At 49.1% G+C, this 11,323-nt stretch overlaps 1 protein-coding gene across 1 annotated transcript in view; it reads left to right on the forward strand.

Moving 5' to 3' along the window:
* Positions 1–3,900, forward strand: part of LOC119964113 (atrial natriuretic peptide receptor 2-like) — a 126,711-nt gene extending 122,811 nt beyond the window's left edge. The window contains exon 24 of the mRNA XM_038793419.1: positions 3,736–3,900. Coding sequence (XP_038649347.1) covers positions 3,736–3,795 — 60 coding nt within the window. The 3' untranslated portion in view covers positions 3,796–3,900. The remainder of the gene's footprint in view (positions 1–3,735) is intronic.
* Positions 3,901–11,323: the final 7,423 nt, after the last annotated feature.

An 11,323-nucleotide genomic window follows, 5' to 3' on the forward strand; every position in this document is an offset into this window, starting at 1 on the left:
AAAATTTAAAACGATAAAATTCTGCGGTGGAGGATCTAACTCTCAACCTATAGCTACGATATTAAGTATCGACCGGGGAAGCTTAACGCGCCCCCAGATGCCCTATCCCGTGGGACGTGCGCCAGCGCGCAGAACGACCGCCTGAAAGTCATCCACAACGACCTCTGTCACCCGGGGGTCACCCGGCTCGCCCACTACATCAAAGCCCAAAATCTGCCTTTCTCCACTGAGGAGGTAAAAACCGTCACCAGGGACTGCCCGATCTGCGCGGAGTGCAAACCACACTTCTACAGACCAGACAGGGCCCACCTGGTCAAGGCTTCTAGGCCCTTTGAACGCCTCGCGATCGATTTCAAAGGGCCGCTCCCCTCAACTAATAGGAACATTTACTCCCTAAACGTCATTGATGAGTTCTCCCGCTTCCCCTTTGCTATCCCGTGCCCCGATATGACCTCCCACACAGTCATTAGGGCCCTGCATAGTATCTTCACCCTGTTTGGTTTCCCCAGCTACGTACACAGCGACCGGGGTTCGTCCTTCATGAGCGACGAGCTGTGTCAGTACCTGCTCGACAAGGGCATCGCCTCGAGCAGGACTACCAGCTACAACCCCAGGGGGAACGGGCAGGTGGAAAGGGAGAACGCGACGGTCTGGAAGACCGTCCTACTGACCCTCCGGTCTAGAAAGCTCCAAGTCTCCCAGTGGCAGGAAGTCCTCCCAGACGCTCTCCACGCTATTAGGTCACTCATGCACCGCGACCAACCAGACCCCTCACGAGAGGCTCTTTATCTTTTCCAGGGGCACTACCCCGGGGGTCTCACTCCCGGCATGGCTGAAGACACCGGGCCCTGTACTCCTGAGGAAGCACATCAGGATGCACAAAACTGACCCCCTTGTAGAGAACGTGCGCTTGCTTCACTCAAACCCCCAGTACACCTTCGTAGAGTTCCCTGACGGCCGTCAGGATACCGTATCCCTCCAGGACCTAGCACCCGCTGGATCCAGCATCCCCACTATCACTGCAGAGGTACCCCTCACTCTACACCCCACCCAGCCGCCCCCTCACGCTCCTGAGCCCACTAGCTCGCTACATTTGTTTCGCGCACCCGCACCGGCTAACTCCCAGCGCCCCCATTCGAACCAGACGGGTATGGAGCTCGGACAGAATCACCCCCGGAGTCCGCCATCGTACCCCAACCCACAACACCCATCCAGCCACCACAAGAGGCTGCAACCCCGGTGCTCCGCAGATCGCAGCGGACGACTCGACCACCGGACAGACTCAATTTGTGAACCACCACCCCCGCCAGACTTGATTTTTTTGTAGGGGGTGAATGTGGTGAATGTAATTCACACTGTAATATATATGCTACACTAGGGGGAGTAGCACTGGGAATGCATAGGAGTTTGTACAGGGCTCCACCCCGGCTCCCCCCATGGCTCCTCCCCCTGGACTGCTGTATAAAGATCAATGCCCAGAGCCAGCCAACCAGTTCATCCAGGGTTCATCGTGTTACAGGCTGGCTCTGTTGTAAGTAGATTAAAACCACTGTTCATATCTCAAAGCACGTGTCTAGTGAATTGATGGTCTCATCAGGAACAATTAGGACATTGACTGTCATAACCACCCACAGGACCACGGGGTAACCTTCATTGATCTCCCTGTCGGACTGATGGATTACAAACTCCCCAGGTAGGGAGCATAGGCCTATTACCTGAACCCATTATGAGCAAAGATTCAAAGCAGGCCCAGATCAGGGCCTGGTGAGATAAATGCTCCAAACTAGGATTGCACGGGACGTGAGATGTTGCATTATGCAGACCCTTGTAAATAAATTTAACTTAAGTTTATCCTGCAGCCTCCTCTGGTTCATTATCATGACCAAGTCTGGGACCTGAATATTCAAGGGTACTTGATGTTTCGGAAGAGCATGAAGCTAGGAAAAATTGTTGGTGTAGCTCTGTTGATTAAGGATGACATTAGTGTAAGAGTGACAGATTCCGTTTGTTCTAAAGGTCAATATATAGAATCAGTTTGGATAGAGACAAGCCCCCCCTCCGGGTCGGAGAATCGCCTGGGGGGCGGCGTGAATCACGCCCTCGCCGGACGCCGAATTCTCCGGCACCACAGCAACCCCCCCCCCCCCCCGGCGATTCTCCGGCCCACGATGGGCCGAAGTCCCGCTGGTTTTACCCTGGTCCTGCCGGTGTAAATTGGATTAGTTCCCTTACCCGCGGGACCTGGTGGCACTGGCGGGCTCCGGGGTCCTGGGGGGGGCATGAGGCGATCTGGCCCTGGGGGGTGCCCCCACAGTGGCCTGGCCTGTGATTGTGGCCCACCGATCCATGGGCGGGCCTGTGTCATGGGGGCACTCTTTTCCTACGTGCCGGACGTCAGCCTCCGCGATGGCCGACGCGTAGGTGCCCCCCCCCAGCGCATGCGCGGGGATGACGTAAGCAGCCACTGACGCTCCCGCGCATGCGCAGATTCGCGCCGGCCGGCTGAATCCCTTCGGCCCCGGCTGGCATGGCACCAGAGGCCTTCCACGCCAGCCGGTGGAATGCCAACCACTCCGGGGCAGGCCTCGCCCCTAAAGGTGCGGAAGATTCCGCAACTTTGGGGCAGCCCGACGCCGGAGTGGTTCACACGCCCCGCCGGGTACGGGAGTATTCCGCCCCAGAAATAGTAATAGTAAGAAGTCACTTGTGGAAGTAGTGGCCAGCCAACCTAGTAACTCAATCTTTAATTGATCTCGGGCGGGACCCCATGAAACACGGCAGCTTTAGTCTTGCCCAGCGTGGGTGCAGGTAGCAGGTAAAATTCAGGCCTAGGAGTTGGTTTAATGTGGGGGACATTCTGGATGAGCTTTAGATGAACGTTGGATGAGTTTATAGAAGGTGCAAACCAGGTAGGAGTGCGTGGAATGATTGAGAATAGAAGTAAAAACAAAAAGCACGGAGGAGAGTTTTAACAGCAGGTGAGTCTGAAAATAACAAGACTGAGATTGATAGATGTTTCTTAGGCAAGGGTACTAAGAATGACGGAAGCAAGGCTGGTAGATGGAGTTAAAATACAGACCAGGCACTGAACAGCGGAACAGGCTCAAAACGCTCCTGTTTCTGATATTTCAGGAAATTTTCCACTTCATGAAAACCACCTTCTGATTATTTACCATAGAAATTGCAGTGCAGAAGGAGGCCATTCGGCCCATCAAGTCTGCACCGGCTCTTGGAAAGAGCACCCATCCCAACCGCACACCTCCACCCTATCCCCATAACCCAGTAACCCCACCCAACACGAAGGGCAATTTTGGACACTGAGGGCAATTTATCATGGCCAATCCACCTAACCTGCACATCTTTGGACTGTGGGAGGAAACCGGAGCACCCGGAGGAAACCCACGCACACACGGGGAGGATGTGCAGACTCCGCACAGACAGTGACCCAAGCCGGGAATCGAACCTGGGATCCTGGAGCTGTGAATCAACTGTGCTAACCACTGTGCTACCGGGCTGCCCGTTATCTTGGATTATCGCATAACATATTTGTGCTTTCCTGAAACAGAAGCCAATCTAACGTTGCTGAAAGATTATTTTTCATTTGTCTACTGTTAAACCAACTATTTGAACTCTTGAGTAAAGCAAACCATTGGAAAAGGTTTATTTCATTATCTGTTCCTTTACTTTAAATTGAATTTGACCATCAAAGTCACGTCACTATATTTTCCTCTTTAGGGTAAAGGAGAAATGATTACATGGTGGCTGGAAGGGCGAGAATGTGATGGATTACAATAATCAGAGTCAGAGGAAGTTCAAACGACTCATTTCCAGGTGAAGACAGCCGTTTCCACAACTATTAAATATCCCAACCAATGTCCAAAGCGGGCAATAATAATAATTGTTTTGTATGGTGTATAAGTAGGACTGTCTCATTGTTAAGGATTGCTCACAGCTGTGGTTTTAGAATAGCAGCGTAATTTTGTATTGGTCCACCATTGTTGTAATTTTAATATTTCCTACTTGTTAATAGTTTAACTTAAGCACAATTTGTGGTTGGTATCAGTTATGCAATCAGAATAAACTGCAAACAATATGCAGGCTATGTAGAGGTTAATCGAAGCTTACGATGTATTGTAACACATGAATTATTTCTCAAAAACATTCGACCGTGACACGTAATGGTATGGCTAGCGGAAACAACTCTTTCCTTCTTCCTTCTCTTTCCTTCTCTGTGTCTCATGTCTTCACATCTTGTCAAATTATCCAGGAGGGATAGCATGGATCTACCCTTCGGCGTTTCCCCACATTGCCTAGTTCACTGAGGCTTCCCAAAGGCTCTTTTTTCAGGAATGGACCTGAATGGATTATTGACAGAGTTATATTGCCCAAGAACGATTTCCTTCCATACAAAATTGTTAGACGTATTAGATGCTGTGGTATGAAGAGACAAAAGCTCTGTTCCTTTTTCACCAACACACTTTTATTTCTTCCAACAGACTCTTCACAAAACTCTGCACATCACCAGACCCAGAGGCCACCTGAAGCCCCTTTACCTATCAGTGTCAATTATTGGACACTTAACATAAATGAGACAACTAACTGCAATGTCTCTTAACCCATTACTTAACAAAAATATCCAATAACATATTAAGTTGTTTGTCTAAAACATGGGGTAAGCACCTACCCTAATATTAACCAGCTACCATTGGCTTCGTTGGCATTTTCAAGTACCTTCCATCCTTGATCGATCAGATCTTTGCATCACCTTTCCTAATCTCACCCTGGCTGATTCCCTGTGACTAGTTTTCTCTCGTCTGTCTCACCTCTGGACTACTTTCAGGGGCTCCATTGTTCGAATGGTCAGTTATTGGTGCCCAGAATGAATGTTTTTAATGACTAGCCAGTCTAAGGGTGGCACAGTTGTTAGCATTGCTGCCTCACAGCTCCAGGGTCCCAGCTTCAATTCCGGCCTCTAGTGACAGTCTGTGTGGAGTTTGCACGTTCTCCCCCTGTCTGCGTGGGTTTCCTCCGGGTGCTCTGGTTTCCACCCACAGTCCAAAGATGTGCAGGTTAGGTGGATTGGCCATGATAAATTGCCCCTTAGTGTCCAAAAGGTTGGGTTGGGTTACTGGGTTCGGGGAATAGGGTGGAAGCGTGGGCCTTGGGTAGGGTGCTCTTTCCAAGGGCTGGTGCACACTCAACGGGCCGAATGGCCTCCTGCACTGTAAATTCTATGATTCTAAGTGGATTAATTCCTTATCAGACAATTGAACTGTCGGGTCATTCCCTAAAGTAACTTGTATTCTGCTTCCACACAGTAATTATCTTTCACATTTCAGCAAGCATGTTAATTAAGCAAGGTTAAATGAAAATCTTACACAGTTTTGTCTCATGGTAATTTGTTTTAAGTATCTAGCCAGCTGCTCTCCACGACAAGGAGAGGCCTTGTCTGAGCATTGATTTTTTATCGAGCTTGCTACAGGTTGATGTCACTGGATACTGCAAAAGTAATGGGCCCTGACAATATTCTGCCAATAGTACTGAAGACCTGTGCTCCAGACCTTGCCGCACCCCTAGCCAAGCTGTTCCAATTCAGCTGCAACACTGGCATCTACCCGGCAATGTGAAAAATTGCACAGGTGTGTCCTGTACACAAGAAACAGGACAAATCCAACCCAACCAATTATCGTCCAATATCCAGGCTTGGGCTGACAAGTGCCAGGCAGTGACCATCACCTACAAGAGAGGTTCTAACCTCCTCCCCTTGACATTCGATGACATTACTATCGCTGGATCCCCCACAATCAACAGCCTGGGGGTGACCATTGATCAAAACTGAACTGGACTAGCCACATTAATACTATGGCTACCAAGGCAGGTCAAAGGTTAAGAATCCTCCAGTGACTAACTCACGTCCTGACTGCACCCCCAAAGCTTGTCCACAATCCACAAGGCACAAGTCAGGAGTGTAATGGAATACTCTCCACTTGCCTGGTTGAGTGCAGCTCCAACAACACTCAAGAACCTCGAGACCATCCAGGACAAAGAAGCCCTCTTGATTGTTCCCATTCCACAAACATTCACTCCCTCTATCACCGACGCAGAGTAGCAGCCATGCAGTAACTCACCAAGGTCCCTTAGACAGCACCTTCCAAAAGCACGACCACGACCATCTAAAAGGACAAGAGCAGCAGGTACCTGGGAACCCCACCACCTGGAGGTTCCCCTGCAAGTCACTCACCACCCTGACTGGGAAATATATCTCCGTTCCTTCACTGTCGCTGGGGCCAAATCCTGGAACTCCATCCCTAACAGCGTGGTGGGTGTACTTACATCTCACGGACTGCAGACGTTCAAGAAGACAGGTCACCACCACCTTCTGAAGGGCAACGCTGGATGGGCAATAAATGCTGGCCCAACCAGCGACGCCCACATTCCGTCAATGAATAAAAAAAGGTGCCTTTGTCCCTTTCATTTGATCCTATTGAAACAAAATGCTAAACTATTTCCAATAAGACAAAACTTACAACACCACTATTTTTTAAACATTATTTCATGCTGACTATTGAATGTATGTTTATTCTCCGCACAATTCTAATTTCTAACACTATGAAAGAGGCAGGAACAATAAATTAAATGATTCTGTTTAAAAATCCCTCCTAAATGATCTGCAAAATAACCACAAACTGAACAATCTCTGATATATTGTTCAAATTATTAATAATGATTACAGGGAAGCTCCCTTCCCTGGAGGCTGGTTTAGCACAGTGGGCTAAACAGCTGGCTTGTGATGCAGAACAAGACCAGCAGCACGGTTCAATTCCCATACCGGCCTCCCCGATCAGGTGCGGAATGTGGCATCTAGGAGCTTTTCACAGTAACTTCATTGAAGCCTTCTTGTGACAATAAGAGATTATTATTATTATTTCATGCCCTTTGTCTTCTGTTATGCCAAATATTCATCAAGTTATCCGATCAATGATATGATGATCTTTCCGGCAAAGCATTCTATGCTTTTACAAATCCTCTGCGTCAAGGAATTCCTCGTAGCCCCTGCAAAACACTGTGCTGAATTGACTGACCTTGGCCGAGTGGCTCAGACCACAATGAGACCTGAGTGTCCATGTACACCAGTCGCTGAAAGTAAGCAGGCTGGTGCAGCTGTCAGTAAAGAAGGCAAGTGGTATGTTGGCCTCCATAGTGAGTGGATTTGAGTACAGGAGCAGGGATGTCTCGCTGCAATTATACAGGGCCTTGGTGAGATGACACATAGAATATTGTGTGGAGTTTTGGCCTCCTTTTCTGAAGAAGGATGTCCTTGTTCTAGAGGGAGTGCAGCGAAGGTTTACCAGACTGATTCCTGGGATGGTGGAACTGACGTATGCGGAGAGATTGGGGGGGGGCACGGTAGCACATTGGTCAGCATAGTTGCTTCACAGCTCCAGGGACCCGGGTTCGATTCCCGGCTTAGTTCACTGTGTGGAATTTGCACTTTCTCCCGTGTCTGGTGGGTTTCCGCCGGGTGCTCCGGTTTCCTCCCACAGTCCAAAGATGTGCAGGTTAGGTGGATTGGCCATGCTAAATTGCCCTTAGTGTCCAAAAAGGTGAGGGGGGGTTACTGGGTTACGTGGATAGGGTGGAGGTGTGGGCTTAGGTAGGGTGCTCTTTCCAAAGGCCGGTGGAGACTCAATTGGCCGAATGGCCTCCTTCTGCACTGTAAGTTCTATGATTATATGATTGAGTCAGTTAGGATTATATTCGTTGGCATTTCGAAGGATGATGAGGGGGGGGGGATCTCCTAGAAACCTATAAAATTCTAACAGGACTAGACAGGGTAGATGCAGGAAGGATGTTCGGGGACACCCGAACTAGGGGTCACAGTCTAAGAATACAAGGAAACCATTTAGGACTGAGATGAGGCGAAATTTGTTCACCAAATGATTCCAGGGACGAAAGGGTTGACGTATGAGGAGATATTACTCATTTTGTGCTTATGCTCGCTGGAGTTTAGAAGGATAAGAGGGCTCTGACCGAGGTATATAAAATACTAAAAGGGATTGATAAAGTAAACGTAGACCAAACATTCCACCTTGTGGAGCAATCTAGAATGAGAAGTCACGGATATAGTTTGAGAGCCGGTAGATTTCGAACTGAGATGAGGAGGAACTGGTTCACGCAGAGGGTGGTAAATTTGTGGAATTTGCTGCCCCACAGTGCGGTGGAATCTGAGTCATTAAATGGTTTCAAGAAGGAGATAGATATATTTCTGATTTTAAAAACAGGTTAAAGGGATATGGGGAACATGTGGGAAGATGGATTTAAGACCAGGAAGAGATCAGCCATGATCTGAGTGAATGGCGGAGCAGGCTTGAGGGGTTGAATTGCTCACTTCTGCTCCTAATTCCTATGTTCCTAAATTTCTGCACCCAGAGAGTGTGGAATTTGCTACAACAGATAGGAGTTGAGGTCAAATCGTTGTACGTTTTCAAGAAGGAGTTAGATATAGCTCTTGGGGTTAAAGGTATTGCAGCATATGAGGGCAAAGCAGGAACAGGTTACTGAGTTGGATAATCAGCTATGATCATAATGAATGGTGGAGCAGACTCAAAGGGCTGAATGGTCTCCCCTTGCTCCTATTTTCTAACTTTATATTTTCACATTGTATTGTCCCACCAGATGTAACACTGCCGAGGTTCAAATGAATTTTGCACATGCCACTCGTGCTAGTAGCCATTTCTTTAAGCTGTTTCCAAATTTAAACAGAAGTTACTCGAATGATATAGAGTTCACAGCACAGAAGCAGGATATTCAGCCCAACCGGTCTGTGTGAGTGCTTATGTTCCACATGAACCCTCCTGCCACCCCTCTTCATTGCATCCAATCAGAATAACCTTCTATTCCTTTCTCTCTCATGTGCTGAGGTAGCTTTCCCTTCAATGTTTCTCCGCTATTTGTCCAACTACCCCCTCTGATAGGGAATGCCACATTCTCACCACTCTCTCGGCAAGGGAATTCCTTCTGACGAATTCCTTCTGAATTCCCTATTTGATTTTTCTTTGAGACTATGGTCGGGACGTGAGAGCCATTCAAAATGCCGTGGTCTTCGACGGGGCCGGAAGATAATACACTATGTGGGGGAGGGGTGGGGAGGGGGGGTGGGTGGGGGGGCCTCCTCCTAAACTTTGTGTTGTTTCCTGCTGGAGTTCAGCTGCCTGGGTCCCAAGGTCGCACTGTGAAGACTGAAGAGCCAGACATTTCTCATTCACCTTCAAATCTCTCTGATGAGACCATCAATTCACTAGACACGTGCTTTGAGATATGAACAGTGGTTTTAATCTACTTACTACAGAACCAGCCTATTACACGTTGAACTCTCGATGAACTGGTCGGCTGGCTCTGGGCATCGATATTTATACAGCAGTCCAGGGGGAGGAGCTGTGGGCGGAGCCAAGGGTGGAGCCCTGTACAAACTCCTAAGCATTCCCAGAGCTACCCCCCTAGTGGTCGGGCAACACAACTGCGCTTACAATCATACGGTCTCATATATATATATCAGTGTGAATTACACAGTTACATTCACCACACTCTCTTCAGAAAAATAAATCTTCCTTTCTCTGTTGGAAACAATCTCAGCTCTATTTTGCCCCACTGAATAGTAATGAAACGAGTGTTCAGTAAAGGAGGTAGATGTCTGTATTTTGTTGCTATTGTGATTAACAATGTGCGGAGAAAATTAACTGAAAAGACGTTTTGAGGCTTGACACTGAACTGTTGCTGATGGTGGAAAATATTAAGAGTTGCCATTAATCACCTTGGCATCAAATGTCAGGTGCTATAGATTAATATTTAATCAGGTGATACATTCGTCAATGTTAATAATCAGATCTGAGAGAATATACAAATATATATGTCCATGTATCCATGTATGTTTTGTTGTATCAGTTGTAGATCACATGTTTTTAAATGTTAACTATTCATCAACAATGACCTGCAGTGTGGTAGTATTGTTGCAATCATTAAAATTCATTGCCACAAGCAGAAAGAACATTATAAACCTCTGTTCTAGGTTACTTGTCTCTTTGTTATTCGCCTCACTGCAATTTATAACAAGGTTTAAAGTATTTATTACAAATGCCTTGCCTGCTTTAAAAAATGTGTCGCCCGAATTTGAACAAGGATCAGGAGACATTCTCTTTGCAGCCCCTCCCCCCACTCACTCACTGCCCCTGATTCTTTCCCTCCTCTAGTTCATTGATTGGCGGAGTATGGTTCCCAAGGGAACGTTTAGTCTTCAGTGCTTCATCCTGTTATTTATTATGCGAGAGTTTACAGTGAGCGTAGCAGGTTATCTGATTGTGAAGGACATCATAGGCACCTTGCCCTGCTTGGCATCCATTCACTTACACTTTCCACAGGGTTGCTCAATGGGGAAGGCATTTTATGTGGTGGTGCTGGTCCAATCCACTGGCCAGAATGTTGGCGGGGACTCTGCCTCGGTCAGTCACCGAGGACCCTAGTGGAATTTGTGACTCTCAGGCAATTAATTTGCCTGCGGTTGGTGATTTTTATCCTTTTGAGAGACAGGGGGCGCGATTCTCCGCTCCCCACACCGGGTGGGAGAATCGCGGGAGGGCCGGGCGACTCATGACACGCCCCCCTGGCGCCCCCCGCGATTCTCCCACCCCCCCCCCCCGCTCAGAAGAATCGCCGCTCGCCGTTTTTCACGGCGACCGCCGATTCTCCGGCCCAGATGGGCCGAGCGGCCTGCCGTTCTTGACCGGTTCACAACGGCGGCAACCACACCTAGTCGCTGCCGTCGTGAACATGGTGCCAAAAGCTGGATTGAAGCTTGTGGGGGGCGGAGAGGGGAGTGAGCACCACGGCCGTGCTCGGGAGGGGACTGGCCCGCGATTGGTGCCCACCAATCGTCGGGCCAGCGTCTCAAAGGGACGCACTCTTTCCCCTCTGCCGCCCCGCAAGATCAAGCCGCCGCGTCTTGCGGGGCAGCGGAGGGAAAGACGGCAACCGCGCATGCGCGGGTTTGAGCCATCAGCCGTCGTGGCGTCAGCCGCGCATGCGCTCGTTGGAGCCGGCCAACCTGCGCATGCGCGGCTGACGTCACATAGGCGCCGCCGTCGCGTCACTCTCGGCCCGCTGCCTGGCGGCCGAGAGTTACGGAGCGCCGCTCCTAGCCCCCCGGGTGGGGGTGAATAAGATGAGAGGAGTGGCCTCCGAGGCCGTCGTGAAACTCGGCCGAGTTCATGACGGCCTTCCCGATTTTTCGCGGGAGCGGAGAATTTCGCCCAGGAAACCAGTTAATTGG

This window comes from Scyliorhinus canicula, chromosome 4 (genome assembly GCF_902713615.1).
Source record: "Scyliorhinus canicula chromosome 4, sScyCan1.1, whole genome shotgun sequence".
In the NCBI taxonomy this organism is placed as follows: domain Eukaryota; kingdom Metazoa; phylum Chordata; class Chondrichthyes; order Carcharhiniformes; family Scyliorhinidae; genus Scyliorhinus; species Scyliorhinus canicula.